We start from the raw sequence: 21,565 nt of genomic DNA, 5'->3' as shown, positions 1-21,565 counted from the left end.
AGAACAACAACAACAACAAAAAACAGTGACCCTTAGGGGGAGTTCTGGAGAAAGATCAGGGCAGAAATAAATCCTGTCCCTGGTCCTGTAAGAGCAGCTGGAAGCCACGCAAGAGCCCCATGACATTCATTCAAGCCCCTCTTTCAGTCCTGGCATGGAAATTGCAACTGGAATCTGCTTCTAAGCCTCCCACCACATGACCCTGCTGGAGGGGACCGCTCCATCTTTCAATACCCTCGTTACTCCCTGCAGCTGAGGAAGTCAGAGACGGAACGCACGTTTTAGTACAAGTGGTTTATTTCTCTTCCAGGTGAGGCTGCACATATATAAGCAAAGGTTGGCCCACCTGGTTCCTTCAGGAACTCCCCGAGGAATTTGTTTAGTTTCCATGCATTAAAAACAACCCTCTAGTTGGCAATAACGAAACTTTAAGAAGCAACACTTTGACGTCGCAGAGTTCCTCTCTGCATGTGACGCGGACATACCAAAGTGAGTTTATGGCATACAGTATACATGGGTTAATGCAGGTGACAGGGAGTCCCGGCTGCCCTGCGGCCCCATTCCGTTGTGGAGGCTTCGCTGGGAGCTGAGAACACCCTGCTGTCCGTGTTGTGATGACACGTGGTTCTTCCAAAACAGAAATACCAAGTCACCCCACACCCCTGCTTCAGTGTGCGAGGCCGTGGGGCTCTGGTGTTGTGAACTCCAGGTTGGCAGGAGGTTGGAAGCACCAAAGACCCCAACTCTGGTCCCTCAACAGGCAGGATTGGGGGACATTATTCCCTCCTGGCCAATAAGCTCCTGTGGCCTGGCAGGCCAGGGGCCCAGGACACTGGGTGGGGACAGGTGGTGGGGGGAGTGGGGCAGGGCAGAGGCCTATCCTCCCATAAAGACACAGTTGTATCACTTTGCTAAAACCTTTTCTGGCAAACTTACTTGGAGACAACTAGGAGGGGACAGCTGCTGTGGGCATTCGGCGAGTCCCCTAGAATAGGGAACTCTGACTTTCCCTCTTGGCTTTTTTCTCCTCTTAAAGATCCTCCCTCCGTGGGTGACATGAACCCAGATCCCCATCAAACAGCAGCTCGGGCAGGATGTCTCACTGATCCTTATTTAAGAATCAGCTCCTTCCCGTCTCCTCCAGATCTGTAGAACTGGCCAATGCCAACAAAATCTGCAAAAGTAGTGACCTAACCAGGGTGAAGAATGAGCTGCAAATCTACGGTAAAAACTGGATGTGCTAGGAGTTTCAATTCTTTGGATAATCAACATGTTTAAAACACTGGAGAAAAGAAAGACTTAAAGTCGTTTCAAAGTGTCTGTTCATACCTGAGACCGCGCCTATCTGCAGCTAACGTATCTGCAGCATTGATTCTGGAATAGAGGTGAGGCAATGGAGGCTTAGGGAGACAGGCAGAATGTGGCAGGCTTTCACCTCTGTTCCCACCGGGGTCCACCAGGCTGTGATCCCCCAGCCCCGGAGCCACCAGCCCCCCACTGCAGAGCTCTCCTGACGCCTCCCCTCTGTGGCCCAGGAAGAGCATGTTTGGCCCTGGGAACTCTGATTTGGGCTGTTCTGGTGTCATCAAGGGTGTGACCTTCTTAAAGAGCATCTCCTCATCAGCCCTTCTCACGTTACCTGCAGGGAACAGAGGACAGAGGTGACTCCGACAGGGGCCGTCTGGGCTCTTGGCCAGGCTGACAAGAGGCAGAGTCATGGTTGTGAGACCAGAGAGAACACACAGCACCTGACCTGGTCCCTTTCTCACTGCCACTCCCCTCCTGGCGAGGGCGAGGCATAGGGGTGAGCAGGGCCAGGCAGCCAGCTCAGGGATGGTACCTCTGAGGCAGCCAAGCACCTGGGGGCATTTCTGGTGTGGAGAGCAGGGCGGAAGAGAGAGGCTGGCCCACGTGGTGAGTTTTCCGCCCCCCTGGGGCTTTGGTCGGGAATCCCAGCTGCTCCTCTGCCACAGCAGGAGGCCTCTCGGGCTCCAGATGCCTTTGGTTTCTATTAAAGAAACGCAGCTTGTATTTGCACTAATTAAAAACCAACATGGAAAAAGGAGGCAGGAACCCCCGAAAGTCTGTTAGGCTGGAAACTGATTCCCGTAGTGCCTCAGGTGCTCATCTGCCACAGACAGGTAGGTGGCTCTCATGCTGGGAGAATACTGCCAAGAGAGAAGAGAGGGGATGGTCAGAGCTGGGTCAGCCAGGCACTGCACCAGCAAAGGTGCCGGGGACTTCTCAGAGTGGAACTGGGCCGGGTGTCTTAGGGAATGAGGGAAAACCGGCCATGCTGGGCCATCATCTGGCTCTCAGCCTCAAATAAAAAATACACACACAGACCAGTCCTCCAATGTCCACTCCGCCTCAGCACCCAACCTGTCCCCTCACACTGAGGGCAGCATCAGGGTCCACCAACTCATGGAGGAGCAGTCAGCAGCCAGCAGGCTGGGGGCAGAGGCCCAGAGACTCAGAGAAGCAGGTTCAAATCCCAGTTGTGCATCTTACCCCCGACCTTGGCTTAGGTTCTCCAGCCTTTTCTAACCTCAGTTTCCCTACCTGCAAAATGGACATAAGCACACCCAGCTCTTACGTTGAAAGGGTGCAATTACAAGGCCGGGCGTGGTGGCTCACGCCTGTAATCCCAGTACTTTGGGAGGCCAAGGCAGGTGGATCACGAGGTCAGGAGATCGAGACCATCCTGGCTAACATGGTGAAACCCCGTCTCCACTAAAAATATAAAAAATTAGCTGGGCGTGGTGGGGGGCACCTGTAGTCCCAGCTACTTGGAAGGCTGAGGCAGGAGAATGGCGTAAACCTGGGAGACGGAGTTTGCAGTGAGCCGAGATTGCGCCACTGCACTCCAGCCTGGGCTATAGAGTGAGACTCCGTCTCAAAAAAAAAGAAAGGGTGAAATGATATGGAGCAGGGAAGAGCCTTAACACAGCTGCTCTCAAACTGGGCTGCTCGCCAGAAATACCTGGGGAGCCTAAAAACATCCAGATGCCCAGGCCACACCCGCTACTATATAGATACATATATTTTTGTTGATGCAAAATGCACATAATGGTGGTGACTCATACCTGTAATCCCAGCACTTTAGAAGACAGAGGCAGGAGGATCGTTTGAGCCCAGGAGTTCGAGACCAGCTTGGGCAACATGGCAAAATCCTGTCTCTATCAAAAATACAAAAAATTAGCTGGACATGGTGGCATGCACCTGTAGTCCCAGCCACTCGGGAGGCTGAGGCAGGAGGAGAAGGTACTTGAGCCCAGGAGGTGGAGGTTGCAGCAAGCTAAGATCACACACTGCACTTCATCCCGGACAACAGAGCGAGACCCTGTCTCTTAATAAAAAAAAAACCATGCACATAACATAAAACTAAGCATTTTAAAGAGCTATCAGTGTTTTTAGAGCTCTTTAGGCAACTCCAGTGTGCATTCAAGTTGGAGAAGCAGTGACCCAGTACAGAGTAGGTGCTCGACAGACCTTAGTTACTCGTCCTTGGCAGTGGAGAGGGCCTTTCACTCTATACCCTGCACACAGGCTACCTGGGGATCTTGTCCACAGGACCTGAGATTCTGCACTTCTAACAAGCTTCCCGAAGCTGCCCCTCTCCTGACCCAGGGAAGTTTCAGGGGTCCAGGCCATTCACATCAGGGGGAATGGCATGCTTCCACTTGGACTGGGGTCGGGGAGGAGGGAGCATGAGGCTCTTCGACCCAGTGGGTCTCAACCAGGGGTGTTTTTGCCTCCCAGGGCATTAGGCCATGTCTGGAGACATTCTGGTTGTCACAGCTGGGGACTGGAGTGTCACTGGCATGTAGCAAGTAGAGGCCAGGGACGCTGCTAGACATCCTACAATGCACAGGAACCATCCACCGAGAATGACCGTGCCCATCAATAGCACTGAGGTTGAAGAAGCCCGCCTCAGAGCAGTGGTTCTCCAAGCGCAATTTCCAGGGCAGCAGCATCAGCTTTACCTAGGAATATGTCAGACACGCACATCTCCGGCCAGGCGCGGTGGCTCACGCCTATAATCCCAGCACTTTGGGAGGCAGGGGCAGGTGGATCACCTGAGGTCAGGAGTTCGAGACCAGCCATGCCAACATGGTGAAACCCCCGCCTCTACTAAAAATACAAAAAATCAGTTGGGCGTGGTGGTGGGGGCCTGTAATCTCAGCTACTCGGGAGGTTGAGGCAGGAGAACCGCTTGATCTTGGGGGGCGGAGGTTGCAGTGAGCTGAGATCATGCCACTGCACTCTAGCCTGGGCAACAAGCGCGAAACTCAGTCTCAAAAAAACAAAAAAAGGCACATCTCCAGGCTCCAACTCAGATTTTCTGAATCAGAAACAGGGTGGGTCCCTCAGGCGATTCTGATGCATATGCAAGTATGAGACCCTCCTTCTTTTTTTTTTTTTATTTTCTTTGAGACAGAAACTCACTCTGTCACCCAGGCTGGAGTGCTGTGTTGCACTCTTGGCTCACTACAACCTCTGCCTCCTGGGTTCAAGTGATTCTCCTGCCTCAGCCTCCCGAATAGGTGAGACTACAGGCACCCATCACCACGCCCAGCTAATTTTTGTATTTTTAGTAGAGATGGGGTTTCACCATGTTGACCAGGCTGGTCTCGAGCTCCTGGCCTCAAGTGATCCACCTGCCTTGACCTCCCAAAGTGCTGGGATTACAGGCATGAGCCATTGTGCTGGCCAAGACCCTCCTTCTTAAAGCAGTATTTCCCAACTTGAATGATAATAAGTTCGCTAAACTTAGAATCTTCCAGGCTCTTTCCCCAAGATATTCTGTTTCTCTAAGTCTGAAGAGAAGTCTCAATATCAGTATTTTTACTTGCCCTGGGTCATTTTTGTTCACTCAATTTTAATTGCCCTGGGTCATTTTTGTTCATCAAGTCCAGGAAACAGTGCCTAAAAGGATAGGAGAGATTATTCCTTGAAGGCAGAGCTGGGCGAAGAAACATTGCCAGCAAGGGACAGGCTGTATATCCCGATCACCAGGCGTGACATCACCCACCCAGTGAGATCCCCAGACTGTCCTGGAGAGGGTGCTCGGCAGAGGGAGGAGTTTATCCACTTCTCCAACTTGCTCAATCCTAAGGAGTGTTTAGAGCAGGCACCCCGGGGAGGGTGGGGCGCAGCCAGCTGCGCTGTCTTTACTGGGGCAGACACCCACATCCTCCACGCTGTGGGGTTCCTTGGTCTGCAGCATCATTAGATGTCTCTCTAGGTCCCTTACCAGGCATGGAGGTGGAAGGGTCTTCCCAGGTCAGGCTGAGCTAGGTGGGACTGGGCAGTCAACTTGGCCAAAGCAATAAGTGTTTCTGGGCAGGTCTTAAATCTAGGGAGGAAGGGTTTTCTGTCCTTGAGCCTTGCAAATAAGGTCAGTTGCTGATTATCTCTGCTAACGGCAGGACGAGTGGCCTGGATCTTTCAAACAGAAGGTAATCCGAAAATCATTTTCGTTTGGCATCACAATGCATAGAGTAATTCTTTTTTCACAGCAGATTCCCCCTAATTACGTTGTGCTTAGATTAATATTAAAGTCAATCTGCATTCCTGGGGCCATAGCAGCTGGTGGTTAGAAAAAGGAACCTGGGAGGCTTCTGATTAGTGAGAGAAGCTAGGCTGGGATTTAAAAGGTGCTGACTTCTAGGCGGGGCATGGTGGCTCATGCCTGTAACCCCAGCACTTTGGGAGGCCGAGGCAGGTGGATCACTTGAGGCCAGGAGTTTGAGACTAGCCTGGTCAGCATGGCGAAATCCCATCTCTACTAAAAATGCAAAGATTAGCCGGGCGTGGTGGCACATGCCTGCAGTCCCGGGTACTTGGGAGGCTGAGGCATGAGAATTGCTTGAACACAGGAGGTGGAGGATGCAATGAGCTGAGATTGCGCCACTGTACTCCAGCCTAGGTGACAGAGTGATACTCTGTCTAAAAAAAAATAAGAATAAATAATAAATGGTGCTGACTTTGAATACAGGTTCAACCAGCCCACTTCCGAGGACTCCAGGAAGAAGAACAACATGAGGCCGGGGCTTGTATTGGTAAAGCTGCGGGGACAACAGGTGAGGTGCTCCAGGCAAAAGCACCAAGGTGGTGGCGCAGGAGTGAATGACAGGGGGATTGGTTTCAGCAGGCTTGCTAGTGGGTCGAGGCCAGGGACGCTGCTAAACATCCCACACGCAGAGGACAGGCCCCATTACCCATGGACATTTGGGGCTGCACCAGGTTTTGTGGTGGGGGCTCCACCCACTAATGTCAACAGCATCCAGCCCCCTTCCCCAGCCTCCAAGTGTGGTAATGAAAATGCCTCCAGACATTGCCAAATGCCCCCGGGGGGAAAACTGCCCCTGACTGAGCCCCTGCTCTACACTGTGGCTCAAATGCCAACTGTTAAATAGAACTTTCTGGAATCCCCTAGAGCGGCAGCAAAGACAGCTCCTTCTTTCTGGTCCCAAAGGACCTTGTAGCACTTTCTACAGGCAGCCTTCTTGAGTGCCCCTTCTATAGACTGGAACTTCCTGAAGACAGGGACTGGGTCCCACTTGCTCTTTTCTTGGGTCTGACGGTATGATTTTCACCAAGCGCCGTGACCAGGCAGCTGACTCCCTGGGTGCCTGTGCGTGCACTTCCTGGGTCCTCAGGGCCCAGGTCTATCACGCTGGTCCCAGGTACTCGGGCTCCAGTGCTTCTGCTTTCCTGTTGGATGTCCCCTTCCAAACTACCTGGGTGGGGGCAGTGAAATGCCTCGCCCAGCCAAATGAAGGGAGACGCCTGGCTCCAGAACCCTTCTGCCCACCCCGTGGCAGACTTCTGGCCTTTGATTCCCACTGTCCTTTCTTATAAATGCCACAGCTCTGGCTGGGTGCGGTGGCTCATGCCTGTCATCCCAGCACTTTGGGAGGCCAAGGAGGGTGAATCACTTGAGGTCAGGAGTTCGAGACCAGCCTGGTGAAAATACTCTGCTAAAAATACAAAAATTAGCCAGGCGTGGTGGTGCATGCCTGTATATCCCAGCTAGTAGGGAGGCTGAGGCAGGAGAATCGCTTGAACCCGGGAGGTGTTGTGGTGAGCTGAGATCACACCACTGCACTCCAGCCTGGGCAGAAGAGTGAGACTCCGTCTCAAAAAAAATTAAAAAAAAAAAAATAGGCTGGGCACGGTGGCTCAAGCCTGTAATCCCAGCACTTTGGGAGGCCGAGACGGGCGGATCACGAGGTCAGGATATCGAGACCATCCTGGCTAACACGGTGAAACCCCGTCTCTGCTAAAGAAAATACAAAAAATTAGCCGGGTGAGGTGGCGGGCGCCTGTAGTCCCAGCTACTCGGGAGGCTGAGGCGAGAGAATGGCGTAAACCCAGGAGGCGGAGCTTGCAGTGAGCTGAGATCTGGCCACTGCACTCCAGCCTGGGCGACAGAGCGAGACTCCGTCTCAAAAAAAAAAAAATTAAATTAATAAATGCCACAGCTCTGTGGAGGTGGGGTGGAAGAAAATCACAAATAACAGCTCCTTGTCCTACGGCACTCACTGGATGCTTCACATGTATGCGCTGATAACAATCAATTTCCCCAATGCACACACCACCGAGGAGGAATGTGCTAGTATTCCCATACCCATTCTATAGATGGGGAAACTGAGGCACAGAGCAGCAAGGTGCTTGTCCAAAGTCACAGAGGCCATAAGTGATGAGCTGGGATTTGAACCCACGCATGTGGCACTGGGGTCTGTGTCCCTGAACCTTGGTGGTCACTTCACTGTCTGTTTGCAGCTCTTTGTCTCAGCCAGTATTTCTGAGTCCTTTGGATACTTCTCTGGGATGAGATAGCACGGTCTTTTGCTTCTCAACCTCCCACCCTGAGCTACTCCCCTGAGGCTGCATCTCAGGTACCCTGGCTGGAGGTGGTGGGGTGGACAAGAGGCACAGACCCCACTTGGGCACAGTCCTAGGGACATGGGGAGCTGAGACGGATTGAGGAAGGCTGTTCGGGTTCAGCCCTCCCAGACCCACCACCACAGCCCACCTACCCTCCAGCCCAAGAAAGACCAAGGATTAAGGTAAACAGAAATCTACAAAGAAAAACACTTCCTTAATTTTCTCTGGTGCACACAGGGAACGAGACTCCCTCTCTTCTTGCAGTATTTCCTTTAGAAAACGTATCACTGTCAATAATTTCTGTCTTTTGAGATGTCTGCAAACCTTCTTTTTTTTTTTTTTTTTTTTTTTTGAGGTGGAGTCTCGCTCTGTCGCCCAGGCTGGAGTGCAGTGACGCAATCTCAGCTCACTGCAAGTTCCGCCTCCCGGGTTCACGCCATTCTCCTGCCTCAGCCTCCTGAGTAGCTGGGACTACAGGCGCCCACCACCTCGCCCGGCTAATTTTTTGTATTTTTAATAGAGACGGGGTTTCACCGTGGTCTCAATCTCCTGACCTTGTGATTCGCCCACCTCGGCCTCCCAAAGTGCTGGGATTACAGGTGTGAACCACCGCGCCCGGCCTGCAAACCTTCTTAAAGGCTGAATATGGTCCTTGCCAGTGTTACAATCCAGGGATGGTTTCTTACGGCCTGGGAGCCATCTCTTGGAAGTACAAACATCAGGAAGACAGCACCTCATCTCCTTCTCAGTGACAGTTCACTTAGGGGCCTGGCTTCAAGTTGTAACTATCTGATTGTTATGGAAACAGGAGTCTTATTTTTCCTCTGGATAAAGGCAATTAGCTGGCCGGTTGCGGTGGCTCATGCCTGTAATCCCAGCACTTTGGGACGTCGAGGCGGGCGGATCACCTGAGGTCAGAAGTTCAAGACCAGCCTGGCCAACATGGTGAAACCCCATCTCTACTAAAAATACAAAAATTAGCCAGGCGTTGCGGCATGCACCTGTAATCCCACTTACCTGGGAGGCTGAGGCAGGATAATTGTTTGAAACCTGGGTTGCAGCAAGCTGATATTGCACTACTGCACTCCAGCCTGGGCAACAAAGCGAGATTCCGTCTCAAAATAAATAAATAAAATAAATAAATTGGGCTGGGCGCGGTGGCTCAAGCCTGTAATCCCAGCACTTTGGGAGGCCGAGATGGGCTGATCACGAGGTCAGGAGATCAAGACCATCCTGGCTAACACGGTGAAACCCCGTCTCTACTAAAAAAAATACAAAAAACTAGCTGGGCGAGGTGGCGGGAGCCTGTAGTCCCAGCTACTCGGGAGGCTGAGGCAGGAGAATGGCATGAACCTGGGAGGTGGAGCTTGCAGTGAGCTGAGATCCAGCCACTGCACTCCAGCCTGGGCGACAGAGCGAGACTCCGTCTCAAAAAAAAATAAAAATAAAATAAATAAATAAATAAATAAAGGCAATTACTTAACCAGGACAGCCACCCCAATTAGCAAGTGTTAGATTAAGGTGGACTACTGTGACAAACAGTGTCATTAAGTCCTTTTGCTGGATGACAGGTATGCAGTGGGCTGTGTCTTGTTCCTGCCTGGTTAGGGGAAGGAGTGAGATTTCTTATGTCTTTGCAATCTCCTTAGCGGACTGCCTGGGATACCCGCGACGGTCTGGTTTAGTGCGTATTCAATGACAGAACTGTTTCATTCTTTTCTGCCTTTGGGGACAGGATTCACTGGGTTAGCAGGAGGTTTTGTCTTTACGTATTACCCCAACAAGGAAGGGCCAGAGCCCCAATTACCGTAGGCGGAGGGGAGGCTCTCCCGATGAGCGGCACGTTCTCGTAGCGTGGGTTCCTACCAAAGAGCATGGCTTGGTTCCTGCGGGGATGAGAGGAGAGCTCAGGAGGGGATGGTGTGGGAGTGGGGGTGTGTGTAGATTTCTACAGGAGGGTCCCATGGGTGAGCACATGGGAGGCAGGGGATGGACCCGAACCACAGATAGAGTGGAGGAGGTGCGGTGGGCAGATATGGAGAAGAGCATCTTGGGAAGCCTGGGGACAAGTGGCCGATGGGCAACGAAGGCTGAGAGCAGCATGGCCTGGAGAAATGCAGCTTCTCGGGCCTGGGACCTGTCCCATCAGCTTGTGGCAGAGGCTGCTGACATCAGTGGGTTCTTCCCCCAGCACATGTGGGTGTGAAGGGGTGACCAGATACTCCCGGGGGGCCTTCCCTCCAGGCACCCCGTGGCTGTAGTGGGGACCACGGGTGGCCCTGGATGCCTTCCTCCCCGCACCTGGTGCTGTAGACCCCACCCAACATGCTGTCCAGGCAGTGCTACCCAGCCTGGGTGTGTGAGCAGGCCATACATGTACTCGGAGACAGGCGCGTTGGAGATGGTCTGAGCAGGGGGCTGCAGGCTGGTCTGACTGCCCAGGCCACTGCTGTAGCTGCAGAAGCTGTGAAGCTGCCCCCTCGGGGGATTGTGGGCCGCCATGCGCCAGGCTTGGGGGTTAAAGGGGTCATCATCATCAATGTCGTCGTAGTCTCTGTTTCTAGAACAACGGGTAGAAGATGGCCAGCTGTGAAGGGTGAAGGAGGCTCTGAGGCAGCCAGGTCCTGTCCTGCTTCCCTGCCTTTCCTGCCAGGACTCTCTGGCCATGTGTCTCCTTGAGACTCCTTTAAAACACGGTCCCTGGCCTGTCTCCTGCAGATCACTCTGGCCCATTCCCAGCTTCACGACCAGCTCTTCCAGGCTCCCCACCATGCTGACCGTGCGCATGTGGGTCCTCCCTACCCTGCGTCCTCTTGCCTAATCTGCTCATGAGGTGCCTATACACCTTCTGTCCCTTCCCATCTCCTCAAGAGGACTGCAGGCTCCCTGAAAACAGTGACCCCATGTATCCTTCTTGGTATTCCCAGGGCACGCCCCCCGCCCAGCACCGGGAACTCTCCTCATTCCAGATCACAAAGTCCTGGTGAGAAGAGAGGAGAAGGGAGGCGAGGCTGCGGCCTGCGGGCTGTCACCACCCTGGGCCCCAGCTCCTGCTCTGGGCCCCACCGAACTCCTTTGGAGGGTCTGTGTGGACTCTTGGGGAAGCTTCTGTAGAAGCCAGCCAGCCTGTTGGGCTGAATGCCCAGGCCCTCTGCTGCCCTCCTCAGTCCTGGGTTATCAGCTAAATCGTAGAGCAGAGGCCCCTGTCTGCTGCTCTCCCAGGAGACCCCCAGGCCGTGGGAGGCTCCCCTCCTTACTAGGCAGCCCACCTGGTGGTGAAGTGCTTCCAGGCCCTTGGCCCCGCACAGATCATGGTGGAGAAGGCGAGGGCGGCCAGGAAGGAGAAGAGGCCAAGGTACAGCAAGCCCTGGAGGCCGTCGTAGCAGGTGCCAGCGAGGGCGTCCAGATAGTCCTGGAGGAAGAGGAGGGACATGCAGCTAGTGAAGGAGCAGGGGCAAAGCCTGGGGGCCAGGCTCTCCTCTGGAAGCCCCTCTCCCCTGAGACCGGACCCGGGGTCTCCTGGCTGCTCCCCATCCTGAGCACCTTGTAGCACCATTAAGGATCCACACTCTGGAGCCTAACACAATGGGGCTTCTTGGGTTCACTCTGCAGACATTTGCTGAGCACCTACTGTGTGCTAGGCACTAAGAAGCTGGCTCTGAACAGGGCAGATGTGGTTGCAGGGTAGGGAACCAGAGACGGGGGCACTGAAGCTGAGGCCAGGATGGCAAGAAGCAGCACACTTTGAGAAGAGGGGGCAAAGGGGACAGGCTTGGCCTGTTCAGGAAAGAGAGAGAACACAGGCCAACAGGAGATGGAACTGGAGGGGCCAGGTCATGCTGGGCCTTGCAGGGCAGGAGAGGAGTACGGACTTTTATAAGGGGTCAGAAAGACATCGGAGCATGTGGGAATGGAAGGGATGTGATCCAATCTAGTTTGCAAAAGGACTGCTCTGGCAGAATGTGTGAAATGGGTGGTGAGGGGGCAAGAGAAAGTGGGAAGAGGCCACTGTCTGCTGGAGGAGCAGGACCGGGTCATGGTGGAAGCCGTGGAGAGAAAGAGAAATGGATGGATTCAGGGTACAGCTGAGAGGAGAGCTGCCAAGACTTGCTGGGGATTAGTGTAGAAGGGGAAGGAGAGAGGAGACGGGTGACTGCCATGTTCTTAGCTCTGACGTCAGACTACCAGGATCAAAACCCAAGCCCCTGATGTGCCAAGTCGGACTCTTCAGTAGGCCACTTTACACACACACACCACACGCACCCCCCACATGCACACACACACCACACACATGTGCGCACACACGTGTGCACAACACACATGCACACATACCACACGCACACACATCAGACATGCACACACCACACACATGCACACACCACACCCCCCCCCACATTCATACAGGTACAGGCACACACACATGCACCACACACACGTGCATACCACACATGCGCACACACATGCACATACCACACACACATTTGTGCACACACACAACCGCACAGACACACCATACACATGCACACAGACATACACATCACATAAGTGCACACACATGCACGTGCGCACACACAGATATAGTTATATCTATGTGTCTATCCATACATGCGCGTGCATACACACGCATGTGCACACACACACGCGTGCGCACACATAGGTATATCTATGCATCTATCCATACACACGCGCACACACACACGCACGTGCGCACACAGATATATCGATGCGTCTATCCATACACACACACGCACACACAGACACACACACGCACTTGTGCACACAGCTATATCTATGCATCTATCCATACACACACACACGTGCACACACACATATCTATGAGTCTATCCATACACACGCGCGTGCAAAAACGCACACACGTGCACACACACAGTGCTATATCTATGCGTCTATCCATACACACACACACGCATGCCAATTTCCTAGGAAATAACATGTGTCTCACAATATAACTGTGAGAACTGGATGACATACTGGATCTAAAATGCACAGAACAGGGCTAAGCATGGAGCTGACAGCTATGACGATGACAAAGACCGTCTGCACTAAATCCACCTGGGATGTGAAAGCTGTCGCCATACACTGGCTCACTGCTTGGGGTGGGGGGCCCTCATGTGCTCGCCATGTGTTCCCTGCATCATTGTGTCTGTCTGATGTTCCAAGTTCCTGGAAGGAAGACTCTGGCAATGGCATTGGAACATCCATTTGCAACCCAGGGAGACAGATGTGTTGAGCAAATGGCCAGGAGTCTGGACAATGGGGAATAGCCTCCCTCATATTGGTCAGGGTCCCCCAGTGACGCAGAGCCAACCGGATACAACCCTCCCATCCCTGACCCCTGGTCCCTTGTACTGAGTCTCCCTGTCTCAGCCCTCGGAGAAAGGCCAGGCACCCCCTCCCTTCCCACTGTCTGGCTTCAGCTCCATTCCTGGGCCTGAAGGGGGCCCAGGCCACCACTCTCCTCAGCCTCTACCGGCTTTTCTCTGGAAGGTGTGGCCTGCTAGGTGCCCTCACACTCTCCACATGCCCCCGGGGCCCCCATGCACCTTGTGGAGCCCTCGGCAGTCCACCATGGCGGTGAGTTGGTGAAGGCTGGACTCCGAGGAGTTCAGCAGGAGCTGGATTGCAAGCAGGTCTTCCTGAAGCAGGAAGAAAGAGACACCGAGGGGCTGTGGAGGAGAGCTGGCGGAGAAAACCACCACAGCAGCTGTGCTCAGGGGCCTCTAGAGCCAAGGGTGGGAGCCGAGTCACGGGGGTGGGAGCGCAGAGAGCCAGCAGCAAGCTGTGCACAGCCTGGCCCTGGGGCTGGGGTAGGGGAAAGGGCTGTCACGGTTCATCTGGGGCTCCCCTCTTCCTGCACAGCTGCCTTACCTCTGCGGTGGAGAAGAGGGGCACGGCAAACTGCAGCAGCCCCGCGACCTGGATCTGCATGGTGGTGAGCGCGCGCTGGAAGGTGGTCAGGGTCTGGGCCAGGAGAGACACAGCCCCACTGTGAGGCTCCATCTCCCAGGAACCCCACAGCGGCCGAGGGGCCTATGCTCCTGCCCCTCCCACCTGGCTGCAGCTGCACAGGCCTTCCACTTGCAGGAAGTCTCCCCCTACTCCTCTGGCTTCTTGAAAGCTGCACAGTCTTCTCCCTGCTTGCAGCTCAGATGTGGTCTTTGGACCAGCAGCCCTGGCCTCACCTGGGAGCTTGTGAGACGTGCAGAATCTCGGCCCCACCCCAGAGCTGCTGCACAGCATCTACATGGAACCAGCTCCCCACTGAGCTGCACACAGGTTAACCACCGATCTAGAACCCATGACCAAAAGCAAGCTCCCCCCACCGCCCCCACAGAAGCAGCTAAGGAGAGGATCACGGTGAGGCAAGGAAGGCCCTGCCACCTCCGCCATCCTGGTCAGTGGTGGGGCTTAGGGTCAAGGGGGAGTGGCTGTGGGCAGGGTGAGGGCAGGCCTCAGGGGGCCGTACCTGCTGGAAGGGGCTGCTTCCACTCTGGCTGCAATACAGGTAGTAGCGAGTCACCTCTGCAGGGGAACAGCACGGCATTAGGCAGCTCACAAATGACCAGATGAGATCTCTATCATCCTTGGTGGCCAAGGCAGACCTCCCTCCCCATCCCTGAGCTCCCAAAGGAGGCAGTTTCTAGGAAATGGCCTAGGGCAAGAGCTGGACTTGAAGTTCAGGGTTGAGGGGTTGGATGGCTGCAGGGCTGAAAGAGGTACGCAGGGGCACACAGTCTGGCCACCCATGCATCCACAGCAGTGGCCTGAGAGTGCGTTACCTGTGCTGATCTGGCCCTCCGTGATGTTCAGGATGAAGGTGTCAGGAGCCACACAGAAGTCACTGGTGGCCTGAGTGAGGGAGAGAGGGACGGGGTGGAGGAAAGTCAGATACCAGGACATCGGGGTCCTGGGAGGAGCCAGGAGCCCATCACCCCAGCCCCTTGAGCTCCCTCCCAGGTGGCAAAGGACAGAGTCTGGAGCCAGCCTCCTGGGTTCAAACCTGGCTCTGCCCCTTCCTAGCGTTGTTACCTTGGACAAGTTACTTATTCTTTCTGTGCCCTGGTTGCCTCATCTATGGCATGGAGATGATAATGCTATTCACCCAATGCATGTAAAGTGCTCAGAAAAGTGACTGGGGTGGAGGGCATGCTATTACTCTTATTCCCAAATGCCTCTTCTGGGACAGATCCTTGGGGGCTAGCATCCTGGGCCCCAGGGCAGCTGCAGGCTGTGTGTGTAGGAGTTCATTTCAGCATGGCCTCATCTGCTCATGTATGTTTTACATTGTCTTGCTGTGATCAAGTCCTACAGGGACGGGTGGACAATCTATGAAGGCTCCCCCAAACTTTTTCTAAAGAACGAGGTTGGTGCTGAAGCATCTGTGAGTCTTGGGGGCAGGTCCTCACCTGCCAAGACACGGGGTGGGAAGGGCATGGAGCTGAGAGGTGGCTGCCACGTACGAGCTAGAGTGCCTGGCCCCACAGCACGGCCTGGCTAGGTGATTGCTAAGGCCCATGCAGCAGCGTGGGAGCAGACATAGGCCCCAGGAGAGGCGTCAGCAAGTACATAGCCTCTAAGCCAGGCGCACCCCAGATCTGGCCTGGGGTACTCTGGGGACTGGAAAAATGGGGGGCCTCTGCCTTCTAGAGTAGCCAGGGAGAGCTCAAGTCCTCTGGCCTGTTCCTAGGGGCGTCCTCCTCCTCTGGCGCATGCTCCCTGGGCAGGGGACCCCTCTGAGTGCCCTGCTCTGCCCGTTCCTCCTTCAGGAACCACTGCCTCAGGGGTCACAATAGAGCATCACTCACTAACTTGCTAAGTTGATAGACATTTATGGAGTACTTCCTTGGTGCTGTGCAGGGTTCTAGCAACTACGGGTTAGTGCATCACAGCACTTACAGTCTAGGAAATGTGTGTATAGCGAGGGTGGGGAATAACATGCCCCTCTAGATACAGAGCTTCCTGAGAGCCCCTTGTGCACACGCACACACACACACACACGCACACACGCATGCACTTAAGACCCTGGGAGAAATGCTTTATACACAAACCACTAGCATTCATAATACATCAACCTGGCCTATTATTACCTATCAGAGCTGTGGCGCCAGCAGGCCTGGTGGTGTGCCCCCACCCCCTGGCTGGAGTGGCAGAGAGTGCAGCCAGGCCCAAGTGGAGGATGGGGAAGTCTTGGGAAAATAAAGAGTGAGGCCACCATCTCAGTTTGGGTCACCCCCGAGAAGTTTGGGAACCAAGAAAGGAGAGGGAAAGAGGCCCCAGTCCAAGGCTCCACAGTGACGTGGTCCTCCTGTCTCCCTCCTCCCCCTCCCAGGCCAGGCCTGCTCTTCACACCCTCTGGCCACCCTGGAACCTCCATCTCCTGGGATAGGTGCATAGGATGGTTTGGGGTGTGGGACTCAGCGAGGAGTCAACTCTCCTATTAATGAAGACAAACACCTGTGTGCGTGTGCATGTACGTGTGTGATGCATATGCACTTGTGTGCATACATGTTGATATGGTTTGGCTGTGTCCCCACCCAAATCTTATCTTGAATCCCCATGTGTTATGGGAGGGACCTGGTGGGAGGTAATTGAGTCATGGGGGCAAGTCTTTCTCACGTTGTTCTCGTGATAATGAGTAAGTCTCACAAGACCTGATTTTTTTTTTTTTTTTTTTTTTTGAGACAGAGTCATGCTCTGTTGCCCAAGCTGGAGTGCAGTGGCATGATCTCAGCTCACTGAAACCTCCGCCTCCCAGGTTCAAGCAATCCCCCTGCCTCAGTCTCCCGAATAGCTGAGATTATAGGCATGCACCACTATGCCTGGCTAATTTTGTGTTTTTACTAGAGATGGGGTTCTGGCATGTTGGTAAGGCTGGTTGTGAACTCCCGACCTCAGGTGATCCACCTGCCTCGGCCTCCCAAAGTGCTGGGATTACAGGTGTGAGCCACCGCACCTGGCAGATCTGATGGTTTTAAAAACGGGAGTTTCCCTGCATGAGGCCTCTTTGCCTGCTGCCATCCATGCAGGACGTGACTTGCTCCTCCTTGCCTTCCACCATGATTGTGAGGCTTCCCCAGCCGTGTGGAACTGTGAGTCCAATTAAACCTCTTTCTTTTGTAAATTGCCCAGTCTTGGGTATGTCTTTATCAGCAGCGTGAACATGGACTAATACACGTGTGCATTACTCATGCCATGGTGATGGGGATGGCAGGACAGGGGACAGGAAGGAGGGCACTGAGCACAGTTGGGGCAGGTGGGAGAGGCTGCCCATTAACCAGCCCAGGTGATGGCTGACCCTGCAGGCAGCTCCTGAGGATGGAGGTGTGGGTCTGAGAATGGAGGTGTGGGTCTGAACGGGCGCCCGTGACCCTAGCATGATGATGATGAATGCACAGGAAGCCAGCGGTGGCCACTGTTTATTGGACATTTTCTGTGTGCCTCCCAGGATGAACCCACTCATCTGTCCCTAGCAACAGCCCTTTGAGGTAAGTCCTGTTATTCTCCATGTTCACCTAGGAGGAAACTGAGGCACAGAGAACCTCAGGAACCTTCCTGGGTTTCCACTGCTGGGGGGATGTGGGCCTAGACAGGGTGGCTGCAGAGGCCACACTCCCACTCTGAACCAGGGGCAGGCCTGGCTGCCCCTTGGCTGGAGGAATTCCCTGGAGCGCTCTGTCCCCGGGCTCGGTGGCCAAAGCACTCGTGACAGCCCTTGCCTCCCTCCCTCACAGCTGAACCCATTTCCTCCCCCTTCCTTCTTCCAGGGCTTCCCAGCCTCTCTGCCTGCTCTAGTCCCTCACCCTAGACACCTCCTGACTAGCAGTGCTGACCACGAGGGGTGGCCCCAGGGCCTGGAAGCTCAGAGCTCGGCTGCTCAAGTCCTGCCGGCCCTCCTCTCCCACCTCACCCGGAGCAGATCTCCAGGGCAGCCCTCTGTCCTCATGGAGTCCTTTCTAGGGACAGAGAGGGGTAGGGGTGGGGGGTGGAGAGGGGAGGCTTTGTCAGTCCTCTGGCCCCATGGCTGTCAAAACAGGCCTCAGAGAGCAGGCTGGCATTGGGAGGCCACACAAAAGCTCTCCACAATAACCCCGGGACAGCCGGCCACCCTCCCCGCCCTCCTGGCTCCTCCTCACCCGGCTTCCTATTAAAATGCAGCAGCATCTCCAGCCCGTCAAAAGCCCATTCAGCTCCACTGCCTGCTCCCCCTCGCACACACAAGGGCCTGACTAGAGGAATTAGGGAAATGGCCTTTCTCCCCAGCTCCCCGCATTCCAGGGCGCCCAGCTGGGAGATGAAATGGCCTCTGGTTTTCGTGAACACTGAAGCCTGGTGAGAGGGAGGAGCCCCCACTGGGAGGGGTGGCCACCACAGGGCAGCTCCCAGCGGCAAGCTGGAAGCCACTGCTGCCTCCAGAAGGCAGAGGCTGCCCAGAAAGCGGGATGGGGCCCTGGAGGAGCTCGCCGTGTGCTCCCTGTGGCTTCCCTGTGCATGCCCCTGGCCCCAGAGGAGACGCTGCAGGCCAGGCAGCAGTGTGCGTCACCCTGGCCAGCAGTGGCACTGTTTACAGCCGTCCCAGCTCCTGCATGCTTTCAAACGTGACTTGGGCCTTTTCTCTACCAGTCCTTGGTCCGTGGTCACTGCACTGGGGTGGCGGGGAGCAAAGACAGGACATGCCCTCTCTTCTCGCTTCTGTATAAGCCTCTGCCTGAGGTGCTAAGTCAGGCAGTGCCAGAGTCCCTAAGGGCACTGTGTCCACACCCAGAGCTAGTGGCCAACCCCCAAGTCACTGCACAAGGTGTGAGTGTGGTTAGGGAGCTTCTGGTACAAGCCACGCCCATCTTATCCTATCAAGCCCCAGGTCACTAGGGCAGAACAGATGCATATCCCAGGGTTAGTCTGCGGCCTTTGAATCAGGGAGGAGTTCCTTGAATTTCCCTGGTAAACTGTGTTCTCTTCTATTACATGCACGTGCCTGAACACACACACAAGCACACACACACAAACACACACATACACACACGAACACAAATACACACAAACACGCAAACACACACACACAAACACACATACACGCACACTAACACACACACACACACACACACACACACACTGCACCTCCACTGTATCACAGTTATCTGCCTACAAGTCTTGCTTCCAAAGGCTGGAACTTTGTCAACAGCAACCATCACGTCCTCTTGGCTTCCACATCCCCAGGCGTCTTGTACCATCGAGTGCCACCCAGCAAACAATGTCAGCTGAGTGAATGAACAGCCTCATGCACACAGCTTAGCGCCAGTGTTAGGTCCATTAAAGATCATGTGGACCTGCATAGGAAACCCCCACTTTTTTGTTTTTTAAACCGTTTTGAGGCATCACATCCAGAAACATACAGCACGTGTGCTTCAGACCACGGGAGTCCTGGGACATTGGGACGGAAGGCAAGTCAGACACCGCATTCTACAGTCCCAGGGCCCGGAGAGCTGGCAAAGCAGCAGCTTCTGATACGGAAGGGATTCCCTGGTCTGAGGCTCAGAGCCCTACACATTCTCAGGAGACCCAGTCAGTTCTTCACACCTAGAGAGAAGCCGCTGGTCACCCAGGCACGCCTAAGCCTAAGCATGCGTAAGCCTAAGCATGCCTGGGCGGCCGGGGGCTTGTCTCTGGGTATGAAGCATGGGTGTCTTATCCTGGCTCTGACCCTGGGCAGGCCCCTTCCTTTCTCTCGGCCTGTTTCCCCATCTGTAATGAGAGGGGCCGGTTCAGATGATGCAAGTCCCTTTGGTTCTGAGATTCTGGGATTCTAGGTTAGGAGCTGGGACCGGAAGCTGGCCCTGCTTGGAGACACACTGGAGTATCCTGGCAGACCACCCACCACCCACCCCCTCCCCCAACTCACCACTGCCGCAGCGGCATCAGCGGCCAGGGATGCCCAGCTGAGAAGCAGGCTCAGTGCCCCGCAGCACAGCATCCTAGGAGAGAGGCAGGCGACAAGGTTGGCAGGCAGGGTCCCCTTCCTCTCAGCCATCACTCCGCCCACCGTGCCCCCCAGACCCTTGCAGTGGATCCAAAGGCAGCCTCAGTCCCTGCCCTGACGTGGGCCATGCTCACTACTAGGAAAGAATCATGGAGCCCAGGTCTTTGGGGCTAAAGAGACCCAGGCGTAAGAGCACAGGCTAAGGGGGCAGTGTTGGCTAAGATGGCTGGAGGCTTTCATGTGTGGGCCCACGTTTCTTAGCTGCTCAACAGAGTCAGGCCCAGAGAAGGAGGAAAGCCTAGTGCTTGCTCGTTTGGTGACCAGATGGTGAGTTGGTGGCTGCTGTCTGTCTCCTCTGCTGAGTGCTGAGGACGGGGCAGAAGGTGGCCTCAGGCAGCCTGGCTGTTTTCCCCACACTCTGGAGCTGGCCAGGCCCTCGTCTCTCTCTGATGATGGCGTCCTGCCCAGCTCTTTGTCCCAGGCCCACGGGTAGGGATACTCACGAGGCCAGGAGACACTTGGAGCGCTTGGCCAGTCCCAGGCAGGCCATGAGGCAGATGACCAGGTCCAGGATAAAGAGCAGGAGGTAGGAGAGCCACCTGGGTAGACGGGCAGGGATGGTCAGGAGCAACAGGGTGGACGTCCTGACCTGCTGGCCACCTGGGAGGCCTGCACAGCAGCCCCAGGACCCACTGGACCCTTTACTACGACACATTGCCCAGAGCCAGCGAGCACCCAGCATGTGTGGGCTGAAGGCTCAGGAGCTGCAACCCTACTGCTTCCTGGACAAAGCTGTCACTTCCCACCCCCTGCCTTCGCCTCTAGGCTGAGTGTCAAAACCAGCACTGTGCACTAGAACTTTCCCCAGTGGAGGAACTGTTCTAAATCCCTGCTGTGCAGTCTCCTTTGCCACTACCCACCGGTGGCTACCGAGAACTTGAAACATGGCTTGTGCAACTGAAGAAATACATTTTAAACTTTACTTAATTTTAATTAATTAAAATAGCCACACATGGCTGGGGCTACCACCCTGGACAGCACAGCTCTGGCGTGTCTTTCTGCAGCCTCCCAGCAGGCGTCTCCTAGGACCCCGCTTCCCTTTGCTTCTAGAACTCTCAGGCAGTATCAGACCAGCCAAGGCCTGATGTTTACAGCCACAGATCTCACACAGCCCCTAAGGTGCCTGCCTCTCTGACAAACACTCAGTCTGGCTCCCCAAGGCCTCCCATCTTGCCCCCTTGCTGGATGGGATCCATAACTTAAGACTTTTAGGCTCCGGCCAGGCGCAGTGGCTCACGCCTGTAATCCCAGCACTTTGGGAGGCCAAGATGGGTGGATCACTTGAGGTCAGGAGTTCAAGACCAGCCAGCCAACATGGTGAAACCCCATCTCTGGCTCACGCCTGTAATCCCAGCACTTTGGGAGGCCGAGGCGGGCGGATCACGAGGTCAGGAGATCGAGACCATCCTGGCTAACACGGTGAAACCCCGTCTCTACTAAAAATACAAAAAAAATTAGCCGGGCGTGGTGGCGGATGCCTGTAGTCCCAGCTACTTGGGAGGCTGAGGCAGGAGAATGGTGTGAACCTGGGAGGCGGAGCTTGCAGTGAGCCGAGATCGCGCCACTGCACTCCAGCCTGGGCGACAGAGCCAGACTCCATCTCAAAAAAAAAAA

The 21,565-nt window shown here is 54.8% G+C and overlaps 1 protein-coding gene across 1 annotated transcript in view; it reads right to left on the bottom strand.

Moving 5' to 3' along the window:
• Positions 1 to 279: 279 nt before the first annotated feature.
• Positions 280 to 21,565, bottom strand: part of TTYH2 (tweety family member 2) — a 50,893-nt gene continuing 29,607 nt past the window's right edge. Inside the window, exons 5-14 of the mRNA XM_023211913.2 lie at positions 20,395 to 20,490; positions 19,814 to 19,886; positions 14,697 to 14,766; positions 14,384 to 14,439; positions 13,786 to 13,878; positions 13,461 to 13,553; positions 11,166 to 11,308; positions 10,271 to 10,456; positions 9,704 to 9,782; positions 280 to 2,168 (exon numbers count right to left, since the gene is read on the bottom strand). Of these exons, the coding sequence (XP_023067681.2) occupies positions 2,088 to 2,168; positions 9,704 to 9,782; positions 10,271 to 10,456; positions 11,166 to 11,308; positions 13,461 to 13,553; positions 13,786 to 13,878; positions 14,384 to 14,439; positions 14,697 to 14,766; positions 19,814 to 19,886; positions 20,395 to 20,490 (970 nt within the window). The 3' untranslated portion in view covers positions 280 to 2,087. The remainder of the gene's footprint in view (positions 2,169 to 9,703; positions 9,783 to 10,270; positions 10,457 to 11,165; positions 11,309 to 13,460; positions 13,554 to 13,785; positions 13,879 to 14,383; positions 14,440 to 14,696; positions 14,767 to 19,813; positions 19,887 to 20,394; positions 20,491 to 21,565) is intronic.

The sequence above is a fragment of the Piliocolobus tephrosceles genome, chromosome 16 (assembly GCF_002776525.5).
Source record: "Piliocolobus tephrosceles isolate RC106 chromosome 16, ASM277652v3, whole genome shotgun sequence".
Classification (NCBI taxonomy): Eukaryota; Metazoa; Chordata; class Mammalia; order Primates; family Cercopithecidae; genus Piliocolobus; species Piliocolobus tephrosceles.
The sequence above is the reverse complement of the archived record's forward strand: the minus strand, read 5'-3'. Positions and strand labels throughout refer to the sequence as shown.